The 12,260-nt window shown below is 44.1% G+C and overlaps 1 protein-coding gene across 2 annotated transcripts in view; it reads left to right on the top strand.

The window, feature by feature from the left end:
- Ptprm (protein tyrosine phosphatase receptor type M) overlaps window positions 1-12,260 on the top strand; it is a 669,075-nt gene that overhangs the window by 451,079 nt on the left and 205,736 nt on the right. For both annotated transcript variants that reach the window (XM_050166205.1, XM_050166204.1), the window contains exon 14: window positions 8,795-8,927. In XM_050166205.1, coding sequence (XP_050022162.1) covers window positions 8,795-8,927 — 133 coding nt within the window. The remainder of the gene's footprint in view (window positions 1-8,794; window positions 8,928-12,260) is intronic.

Genomic DNA, 12,260 nt, shown 5'->3' with positions numbered 1-12,260 from the left:
GAGTCGTACTGGTCCCTACTCCTGAAGTTGGTGTCAGGATTCAGTAGACTATCTAGTAAACCTTTAATAAATGGTAGTAGTTATTACATTTCTGCCTTACTATGTTTTTTTTTTCTGAATTGGGGAGAAGTTGCAAACTGTTTCCATCCATCCTGACCCACTGACCATATACAATGCCCTTCACCTTCTTCCTAAACACATAATAGGCTGGTAGGTCTTAACAGTGACCAAAGCAAAATAAAAAGAAGTCAGTTATAGAACGTTTACCCTGTGTCTACACTAAAACCATCACCAAGCTCTAGCCTGCCACAGCTCTCCCTGAGTGTGAAAAAGTGCACGACGCTTTTCCACACAGAATGTGGAAAGGAATCCTTGAGTTCACACAGTGAGCCACCTTCAGTTAAATAAGCAAAAATGGGAAACCTGTACTGTGAACATTTTTTTCCATGCAACATTTTGTCTTGATGGATGATTCTTCTGCTGTCTATCAGGAGATCTATGTCTTCCTGGTGACGGAATTAGTGCTTCCCTCATATCCAGACAAAATGGGCAAGAGAGAGGGACATTCTCTGGATGTTATTAACGCTGAGAGACAGTCTTCTGTCCTCCATGCCTGATGTGTCTCCTCATCCACGCCTATCAACAGACACTGTTGTGTTAACTTTACGTTCATACTTTTATTACTTAGAAATAAAATGTTGCTATAGTCAAAAATCTAAAGTCTGCCGATGAACCCTGACATTTTTATGTCTAAGAATGAGTTTTCCTCGTAATTTATAGTCCAAGGGTTATGCTGATTAAATTTCGAGTTGACCTTGGCCTAACCGTAGTCTTCTCTTGTCCATGTAACTGCAAAATAACTAGCATTTATGGGAGTGCTTTGGGCTTGATCCAGTGTATTTAATCAGGATGGAGAGGAAGTCAGAATTCCCTTTGTCATCTTAGGATGGTGAAAATCTAGAGGATACAGCCAGATATGGAGGATGGATCTGGGATAAGCGGGGTTCCTTTTCAAAGGCATCGTTATTATCAAACATCACTTAGAATGCATGAGTCAGGGAAAGAAGGCCCAGAGGGTGGAGAGGTAAAAGCACTGGCCTCCTTGAGAGGTCATTTACCATGTCATTGTCATCAAAGCCTGTTCATTCAGCTGGGTCCACTCTCACAAACCTTGTCATCACAGTTCAGTTCTTTTGGGCTGACGCTGGAGAATCTTTATGAGTTTGCAATCTTAGTAACTTAGAACATGTTCTACGTAGAGAGAAGGGAGAGCTTGCCCTCCCCTGTTGGATTGTGCTGGTCTGCAAGCCACTTTCCCACCACACATGAGGTGAACTGTAGGGGCATCTCTTCTTAGACTCAGTTTCCCTGAGGATCGGCGATAGAAAATACTGTTTTATTTAAAAGAAAATATGCTCCAGAATCAAAATGCAATGTTGTTCTTTATTTGAAAAATCTCAAGCAGCAAATTTCAAAGACATGTCCTTTTTGAGGTGGGTCTCCATGGGTCCTTGTTCTTTCTGTTCCTCCATGTCGGGTATATGAGGAGTGAAGTAGAGGGTTATGGCCTCCATTCCACCAGCTTTTAGGCAGCTCAAGTTCGTGGGTTGAATCTGCACCGCTTTCAAACATACAGGGTCCATTTCCTTGGCAGGTTTCCAAAGTGTCAGATCTGCTTCTGCACCTAAAAATAGTGTGTTTGGTTTCTTTGTTTATTTGTTCATTCATTCGTTTGTTTTTGGTGGTCCTGTGAATCAAACTCAAGGTCCTACCTCATGCTCTGTTATTGCTCTAACCTCAAATCCATGCCTAGCTCTAGGTTTGATAGTTTTCATTTGGGGTGTTGTTGGTTTGTTTGTTGTTTTTGTTTATGAATTTTGAGACATGTCTCATGTAAGCTTAGACTGATCTAAAACTCAAATTGTGTACCCAAGGATGACGTCGATCTCTTTGTCTTTCTGCCTGCATCTCCCAAGTGCTGGAACTGCATGGATAAGCCACTGCAGCCAGCTTCAGCACTTGTTCGTTTTGTTTTGAAGACTGAGCTCTTTATGTAGCTCAGGTTGGTCTTGAATTTATTAAGTGCCCCTGGCTCGTCTCAAGCTTATGATCCTCCTGTCTCCACTAGCCAGGTACTGGGGTTAGCATTGCCACCACTATGCCATGATCTTCTGGTTTTAATTGGATTGTTTGCTCAGGAAAACCTCAATCTTAAAGCACATAATTTAAGAATCACGTTCTTGAGATAAATGGTCGTGCATTCAAGTTCAGGTCCCTGTGCTGATCTCTTAATCTCTTTAAACCTCATGTTCTACGCAGGGAGTGTGCCATTAGTGTCTTACCCCACAGGGAAGGTGTCATCTCTAACCTCATTCAGGCTGTGAATGCCATTCTACACAAGCGGTTGAGCATGAAAGTGTTCAGAGTAGGCCAGGCAAATGCTTCTTTTTTACCTTTGCAGCTATTATGCTGTAGAATACCTTCTTGTCTTTGAGTCTTTCGTGAGACTCAATCTGGACCACTGCCAGTCACACATATACCCTCGTATCCCTTAGAGATGCTCAAATTCAGCTTGTGGGAGAGAGATCTCTTGACAGTGGGTGCAGCATTAGTTACATGGCACTGTATCCGTGCTGGGGCCTTCAAATGTACCAGAGCAGGAGAAGAACATTTTGTGATATCCATGCAAGGCAGAGGAGAAAGCTTCTCAATGAAGATCGGACCAAGAATGCTTTATTTGCCCGTACCAGGAAGAAACCTAGAGCCGGAAGCCAGGCAGGAAAGGATAGGGTTTATAGACCCCGAATCCACAAGTACATCATACCAGAAGCAAGCCTTGGGGGCAGAAGTGTTTGGAATTTTCCATTCCATTGATTAAAATCATTTGTTTCATGCTGTAAAACGGCCGAGCTTCAGGTGGGGTTTCTCAGGGTGTGGTTGGCCTGGCTGGGTGAAGGTGATTTTCCTACCATATGTCAGGACTGTAATGAGCCCCACAAAGTCAACACTTCCCTTTCCCTGGCTCTGGGCAATAAACAGCATCCGTACGACCCAGCCTGTTTTGTTGCTACCGATGAGGATGCTGGGGGAAAGACTATAATAAAACTTAGTTCCTGTGTTTTCAAGTGCAGCTGTTTGATGTGAAAGAGTAATGACCCACAGCAGAGAATAATGTATGGTGTATTTTCCTTTGTTATCCTTGCCATTGGTATTGCTTTGTCCTCTTGGTGTCCTGGGCTTAAATAAGGACACCTTTGCACTTGTCTTTCAGCCAAGGAAGGCATCTGAGTGTCAGTCAGTTTTATAAGGGAATGTTTGTGCATTCATAGATATGTACGTTTGTGGACATGCAAACACATATGTAGACTTGTATGCACATGCATGTGGACACCAGAAGGCCAAGCATTTACTGATTCTTCTGTCCTAAAAGTTATCTTTGGACATGTGGTGGGCTCCCCTTATACACTGTATAATTTCCTTAGATATTTCTGTGTGCACATTCTCAAAGGCTGCATAGTTTAAGATGTGCCAGAGTCAGCCACCCGTGCCTTCAAGCTAGTTTGGGACTGAATAGAGATAATGGTCATGTTTCATCTGCTTCTTCTAAGTGATGGGGAATTCTGGAAATAAAAGGGTGCTGTGGCAGGGCGAGAAACAGTAACTATTTTCTTAAATGAAATTATGACTAATAGTTCGAATCATACTGCTATTATCTTATCAGATGCCTCCCCACGTTTTTCCCTTGAGAGGACCCCAGGCCACTGTGCTTACAATGCAAATGATTGCTGGCTTAAACTTTAGATTTCCGAAACAAATTTCCTACAGAAGCATGAAAAATGGCCTGTGTCGGTTTCATCGTTACAAGTATTGCATTCGTAACACTTTATTCTTGACAGCGGCTCATTTCTCCTCCCTCTGTGTAGACCCGGGTAGCTTCAGGGTCACTGACACTCGACACACACTCGACACACACTCTGCTGCTGTGGGTGACGCAACTCTGCTGGACCCAGCATTTGTCTCCACACTTTCTTTCTGTTCAGCTCATGATATCATTGACTAATGTTTGGTAGTGATTTTCCTGATAAGGACCCTCACCTCTCCTTCTCTGGCTGTCCCTTAGAGCCCATGGTCAGCCAGTATCCTCTCTTGCACGCTGTCTCAAGACCTCTGTAAGGTCACCTCATATGGAGTATGTATACCCCTTCTTACCTAACTCCTTGCCTGGTCCTGAGCATCTGTGGACCAAAGGGCAGAAGGGGACCTACTGTGACCTTTACTTCTTTTTCCTTCTTTGTATTTCCCTTTAAGGCCATTGCCCAGTGTCTGAGACTTTAATATAAACAAGGGATAACTATGCTTTAAAAAGATGTCAGACAGAGGGACAGGAAATTAAAGTGAACTTGACTGTGACCAGGCTTTGATTCTACAGCTGTAGAAGCCTTGCCTGTGTACTGCACACAGGACAAGACGTGGGGCTGGTCATGTCAAGAGAACACAAACAAGTTGAACCCATTTTGTCCCAAAGAACATATAGCTTAGCATGTAATAAACAGAGATCGCCAGAATACTGGACTCAGGTTGGAAGTGTGGTAAGTTGTATGCAAGAAAGAGAAAGCTAAGCACTCTTAGAGTTTGGAGAGCGAACACTTGCTACGTGGTCAGAAGTCACGGATAGTGCTGGAATGATTCAGGGAGATTTGAACTACAGAGAAGGCTTAGGGAAAGCTTCCTGGTGATGGAAAAGGGGCCAGGAAGGGGAACCTGCTTTGGGGGAAATCAAACATCTCTATTTACAAATACAAGAGTGGTAGAAGGCAGGTAGAACTGAGCAAGGAATAACGATTCAAAATGGGTGTTGGAAATAGTTCCAAAGGCCTTGACTTCCAGCCGAAATAAGCCTTAGAATGCTCTCACTTTTGCGGTTTTAATTCTCATAAAGAGTGATTCCTTTGGAGTTATTATTTAGGACAAGGTATGGCTGCAGCACATTGTAAAACAATTAGATGAGGTGTATAGAGTTCAAAGGTCAGCACTGGAGGTGATGCTGGGGCCAGGTGTAGCAACTAAGCAGCAATGAAGAAAGGATGTGCCGCCATTGGTCATTCTCGGAGTCGGCAGGCTTGTCTGTGTGTCAGGGGCCTCTTCTTCAGCCTGGGCCAGAGTAAGTCTCTTTTGTGGTGGTCCACCTCTGTGGGCTGAGGGCTGAATGAATGTTCTCTCTGTGTGACCACTGTCCATTTATGTGCTCTGACTTGGAGTACCTATTGCATTCTAGACACAGCGCACGAAAATCATCTCTTAGGTGTCCCCTGTAAGACTTCCTTTTATGCCTGCACATTCAGAAGTGTTTTTTCTGGACGTGAGGGGGAGCTCAGGGGTAGAGTGCGTCTATAGCACGAGCACAGTCCTGCACTTCTCTGCGCTTATTACACTTCCAAGGGCCATGCGTGTGTGGCTCTTGGGGCATGTATAAGACACTTCCCATCCCGGCATGCAGTTTCCAAAATTCTTTGCATGTTTTGAAGCCCTTGGAGCGTTGATAATTCTGGCAAGCTTATTTAATTTATTGGATGGGCTCACTTAAAAAATTAGTGTTTGTATGGGATTGGTGTGTGGTGTGGTGTGTGTGTGTGTGTGTGTGTCTGTCTGTCTGTCTGTCTGTCTGTCTGTCTGTGGTGTGTGTCGTATTGGCAGGCATGTGCTATGGTGTATGTATGGAGATCAGAGAACAAGTCCAAGACTTAGTTCTCTCCTTCTACCGTGTGGTGCCAGGGATCAAAATCAGGTCATCGGGCGGGCTGGCAAGTGCCTTTACCCACCGAGACATCTCAGCGGCCCTAAATATATTTAATTTTTGATAGTAAAGTAAATACATTTCAGAAGCAGAAAAGACTCAGGATGGGGGCTTGTAAATAATACTTTACAAAGGGAGCATTTGTGTTCTTCCTGCCCCAGAAATCATTTTTAAGTGCTAGCCGTAAGTTAGACCTTGACCGAAAAGTATAAACAATGACAGAAAACGCGACTGACAACAGGTGGTGATTCTAATTCCTTCAGTGTTCAGTTTCCGTGTCTTGGTACCTCACCCCCCCCCAACTTTTCACCAACTCATCCTCCAGCAAGCCTGAAGCAGCCACTTATATCCCTTTTATCGATTATGTACTTTCTATGAAAGACGCCCGTGGTTGATGACTCCGTATTGACAAGTTGATTCCTCATTTTATGACTTGACCATGATTCAAGAAATTTAAATGGGAAAATGACCGTATTTCATCAGACTAGTAGCAGGCTTAATCATTCTCTCAGAACTTTGAGAGTCCGGAGAGAGTGAGTGCGTAGTCTTTGATAAATCGTCCTATCCACGGGGTGTCAGCCACATCAATAAGTGGGAGCAATAGCTGCCATGAAATTAGAACCGAAACAAGAGAGAGAGAGTTGATTAATCCGAGGGGAAGATGTACCTTTCAAACAACAGAGTATCTTAGTTGTGCATGAGAAACTGCAGATGCGATCATTACTTGGAGGCCGTGCACGCTCTGTTTGCCCTACAGTGGAATGGGGCAGAGGGAAAGCTATAAATTCAAAAGCATAATCAGGTTACACAGAGCGCGAGCGCAGGTTGTTCTCCGAGCTGTAATTGACTGTTCCTAGGAAGAAAGACAATACTATGTAATTTAGATGAAAAATCTTTGGGTTGTTTTGCCATTACGTATAATATTAAGGTACGAGTAAAAATCAAGTAAATAAGGCTGCAAAGAACTGTAATACGCTGGGCAACAAGACATGAATGATTTGCCTCACAATGATCTTTAAAGCCTGGATGGTCCTCTTTTAAAGGAAGCTAACCGCAAAACCTGGACAAAGGCTCAAAAGGGGGAAAAAAAGACAAATATTAGATTATCACTTCCATGTAGCATAAAGTGGCTGAAACCAGCTCAGTTCAAATGTAGACTTCCGTTTTAGCCATTGGTCTTCCAGACATCTGGAGGGGGGTGTGTTTTCGGAGGCCAGAGAAGGTAGAGTACTTTGATAGCACACAAGGCCCCTGGTGTGATCCCCAGCTCTACACAGTCCCTGTGCAGTGCGTGCGTGCCTGTGGTCACAGCACTTGGGAAGCAGAGGCAAGAGAACCCGAAGTTCAGGGTCATCCTGGACTACAAAAGGAGCCCAAGGCCAGCCTGGGATCCTCCGGCTTCAAGAAGTAATAGTCCCAGCTCTTGAAGCCACGGAAACAGGCAGAAAAGAATGTGGAGAAGAAACCCAGCAAGTTCACAGAGGTCCTCAAGACCAATGGGCTCCTGTGAGCCCAGTAAAGACTGTTTGTGCCTCAGAGAAAGAATAAAAGAAGCCCCACAACGTCCATGTCCCTTGTGTTCCTATTGCTCCTCTTTTTTCCCTGCCCCCAGGGACCTAAAACCACGAGGGGAGGTTATGGTGTCGGTTTGCCACTGAATACTCGTGCTCATGCTGTGGCAGCCCTGAGTGTTGCTTGGGTTAATTAAGTTCAGACGCTGAACCCAAGCGCTCTTACACCCCTGGAAAAGTGACAGCAAACCCTTTCCCCAAATGTAGTTTAGTTGGAAAGAAGCAGGGTCCGTATGCTTCCAAAGGAGTAAGGAAACCTGGGCAGCTGTCACTCAGCTCGCCTGTTCCCCACGATGATGCCTGGTCTGCGGTGCAGGCTGGCACAGACACAGGACCAGTGCAGGTTTCCAAGCACAGCAGAACGCATGCATTGGTGGAAAGGGAGAAAGACAGGCACCCACTCTCATGCCCAAGTACATTTTGAGCAACAAAGGTGGAGAAAGATCTTAGGAAGAGAAGTTTGCACATAAAACTGCCCTGTTTAGGAAGGATGGGGTGGTGATCCAAACGCCAGGCCATCATATCCTGATGAGGCAAGGAGTAACCTCTCTGGGAAAGCAGGCGCTGTGGAACGAATTGGACATTGCACTCCTAATAGTCTTCATTCTTGAACTCATTTAGCAGAGGAAATGGATATTTCATCAGACACAGATTTGAGATTCCATCACATTATACCGTCAGCAGGACAGACCGTGTCTTGGAAGCAGGCGCGCAAGCGAGCTAAGACAGAGCCGCCACTCGGAGGCCCTGGTTATCTCATTTAAACAGATATGAACCGTGGGTGCCGGTGGCATGATCACCAGCTGCTGCCCACTTGGTGAATAAATTGCTTAGAAGGATCCCTTTGCTTTCCAGATGTGACCTAGATTCAGATTTCCAAAGGTGTGTGTGTGGGGGGGGGAGTCTCTATTGTGTTAAAATAAAAAATAGAAAAAAAACAATTGCTGGTTAAAAAAATGCATAGCAAATGAGCTTATCTCGCTTTTCCAGGTGTTTGGGCTAATATGTGACGGAATTATGGCTTCATTTATGAAAAATAATTGAGGAAAATGTTTCCGTGAATCACATTTGGATAAAGGCTTAGGGATAGCTATTGTGCCGTTAGCAAGTTTTGAAGTGGAAGGAAGAACGGGAACTAAAAGAGATAATAAAAATATTAAAAAGCGCGTTTGAGAAGTCTCTTAGAAAAGGGTCAGACGTGGGTGTGCGGTGACTGAGTTGAAGTGTTGAGCAAGGAGAACCATTACAATGCTTTCAGCACCTCGGAAAGCTGCTTTAAAAAAAAGGAAAAAAAGAAAGAAACCAAAGCCCGCCTGTCTTCTGCTGGCTCTGATAAGTCGCATTATTCTGTTAAATGCGGGGGGGGGGGGGGATTTAAATGTAACGTCTTTATTCTGTCTTACCCACTTGCTCTCCTTTTCATCCCCAGGAGCCGTTACTCCAAAGCCAGTCCCCGAACCCGAGAAACAGACAGACCACACGGTTAAAATTGCTGGAGTGATCGCGGGCATCTTGCTGTTTGTTATCATATTTCTCGGAGTTGTGCTGGTCATGAAGAAGAGGTGAGCTTGTTAGCTGGTTGCCCAAAGTGGAGCTGGATCCCCTCCTTGTGTTGCGGGATCACTTTGTGTGTATGAAGAGATCCAGTTACTGGGGAGGCAGTGGTGGCCCACTGTCACTGTGTGACCACGATTGTGAACGTGTTGAATCATGGAGCATTTGCAGTTAGGGGACGGAAATTTAGGGTAAATGCTTGGGGGTTTTGTGACTATGAAAAGTATATTATGCCACAAGGAATACAAGAACTTTATTTCTTCCTGTGGGATAATATAAAAGCTATGCGAAATTGTTGTATCCCCTGACAAGTGTTTGGTACTGACAACGGACAGCTCTGTACTTGACGCTCCAAAGCATGCGAGGAGAAAGACTTCCTTCCCATTATGATGAAAACTATAAGGATGAATTTCTTGAGCCAGTGTCCTGTGTTGGCAGCATGCTAGAGCAGTTAATTGGTACAGTACCCCATGAGAAAATCAACCCCAAAATGGAAAAAAAAAAAAAAACAAGAAACAGGACTAAGTTATTAAAGCACGCTTAGTGTTGTGATATGGTTCTGTGTGGCCAAGGGATCATTTATTGGCGGGAGAGATGAGAAAATCTGGCTACGGTGATTTTTTCCTTCTCTGGTTGGAAAACATTCAGTGTCGGCTTTTGGGTGAGCAAGTTTTTAAAAACCTGGCTTACTAATAAAGTCTTAAATTTATATAAAATGACAAATATATAGATGGTTAGAAGGAGTAGGATAATGTGCCCAAACAGAGGAAGTACGTGAGGCTTGCTTCTTCACTCTGTAGTTAAAACAGTTGTAGCCATGGGATGGGGATGTGGTCATGGATGGCAGAGGTGAAGCAGGCGAGCCTGTCAGAGGCAGATCATGAAGGTTATGAGGCCAGGGGTGAGGCTGGACTCCATCATGAAGTCTAGCTGACGATGGTATCGGCTAAGTTTTATGTGCAGATGCAATTGTAGCAAGAAATAAACCTCTCGTAAGGAGACTGGTTGAGGGGGTAACGGGGTAGATTGCCAGTAGCTAGCTGAAGGGAGAAGGAAGTCTAGAAGGAGCCTAGTTCTTCATGCAGCATGGAGTGGTGGTGATGCCGTGCACAGACTGTGGAGCAGAGGACTAGAAGACACTTGAGAGCAGAAGGCAGATTTCGGCTCTGGACGGACGTGTGGAGTTAGGGTCCCCTTACATGGGTGTACTCCCAGGATGTACATCCCTTGTGCACGGCTATGCTTTGTGGACTAGAAATAATAATCCCAGCTCTGAAGCTCTTCAGTGTGGGCTTGTAGAGTTCAGGGAACATCCAAAGTGAAGCTAAGCCTTGTGTTTGAGCAGTAAGTAAGTGGGTTCATACCCAAACACATGAACCCGGCCAACTTTGTCTTCTTGCTTTTTCCATGTGTCCTTTGTCCCTTGACATGTGTTGTCTGACCCTTCCTTTTCCTAACTCATTTTTCTCTTCATTTTTAGTTTTCTCTCTCTCTCTCTCTCTCTCTCTCTCTCTCTCTCTCTCTCTCTCTCTCTCTCTCTCTCTGTGTGTGTGTGTGTGTGTGTGCTTGCGCACGCACTCACATGCACGTGTTTTCTTTTGTGAAACAGGGTTTCAGTCTATAGCTCTAGCTGGCCTTGAACTCAAGATCTTGTATCCACGTCTTGGGTGCTGGAATTGCAGGCATGAGCTACCATACCTACCTTTGTTTGTCTTTGTATATTTATTTCACTCTCTTTCACATTTCATACTGTTTTTTATTTTATTTGTTTTTTTATGTCTCTTTTCATCTTCATCACTCATTTTATTTTCTGGATGATCTTTGTTTGATCCTCCTATTAACATAGATCCGTGTTTGGGGATATCAGTGATTTTTGTATTGTTTTTAGCATTTACCAAGGAAAATCTCAAGCAACAATGGGTTCTTCATGCCTAAATATTCAAACTGGAGATTTCTGAGACTTATCTGAAATTCTTAGACTGTATTGGATCTTTGTGTCACCCAGCACGCTCTCTGTGAGGAGCAGCCTGAAATGTGGTAATCCATTTGCCCTTGTGACCTCAGCTAAATGCTAACTAATCCTCCATGGGTCTTTCTCTGTTGGATTTGCTCATTTTTCTACCTAGGTCTCTCAGGTAGTCACAGGGTTGATGCTATAAATTATGCATTTGAAGAGATTGCCTCTGGTAACATATGGCCTTGATACAACTTTACACTTTACACATCCATAAGTCATGTCAGATTTTACATGATTATTTACTACACAATAATCTTAACAGGGCTGTGTGCGCAGCATGCGCTACCGGATTTGCCTTCTCTGAAACAGACTGTGTTCTCTGTAAGACAAATGAGCCAACACACTCTGCCTATAAATGCAACCCTTTAAAATTTAGGCTTGTGCTACAACATGTGATAGAAATCCTTAAAACTTGGAATTGTTCAGGGTTTTTCACCAAAATTCAAGTTTAAATTTTCCGAGCACCCTTTCTAGACAGAAGAATTAAAGCATTGCATGAATCATGCATCGGCTGCTGGGGTGTCGCTGGTGCATAACAGGCGCATTCCATTATTTAAGCTACCCGGCAGGTCTTCCAAATATCTCTTTGTTCAGTCACTTTAAGCCCTGTGATGTTGGTCGCTAAGCAGTTGATCTTTCAGCCACATTTCTCACCGTCCCACAAAAGCCACAGGGGGTGAGGAAAGAGAACGAAAGAGAGAGAAGGAAAAGGATGGCCCCAGGGGTGGATTTCTACACAGACTGGCTATTTTTTTTCTAGGTCGAAATTAGTGTTATCAAACTTTGTAGAGCTTTCTTTTGTGCTATTACCCTGGCTTCCTTCTTTTCTTTATTTATTACTATCTACATATTTATTTATCTACCTATTATCCACCTACCCATCATCTGTCTGTCTGTCATCTACTTACCTACTGTCTTAGCTAGGGTTTCTATTGCTGTGAAGAGACACCATGACCACAGGAACTCTTACAAAGGACAACATTTAATGGAGGTGGTGGCTTACAGTTTCAGAGGTTTAATCCTATATCATCATAGTGGGGAGCAAGGCAGCTAGGAGTATGGTGGTATGCAGACAGACATGTTGTTAGAGTAGGAGCTAAGATTCTATATCTTGATCCAGAGGCAACAGGAAGTAAACTGATTCACTGGGCGTGACTTGAACATGTACAAGACCTCAAAGCCCGCCTTCACATTGACACACTTCCTCCAACAAGGCCACACCTAATACTGCCACTCCCTTCAGGGGCCATTTTCTTTCAAACCACCACACCTGCCTACTTGCATTCCTATTTGGGAGGGTACATTCATAGCCACAGCATAAGAG

This window comes from Alexandromys fortis, unplaced genomic scaffold, assembly GCF_014885135.2.
Source record: "Alexandromys fortis isolate MF-2015 unplaced genomic scaffold, M_Fortis_MF-2015_v1.1 scaffold_143, whole genome shotgun sequence".
NCBI classification, from domain to species: Eukaryota; Metazoa; Chordata; class Mammalia; order Rodentia; family Cricetidae; genus Alexandromys; species Alexandromys fortis.
This window is presented reverse-complemented; position numbering and strand designations above follow the sequence as displayed.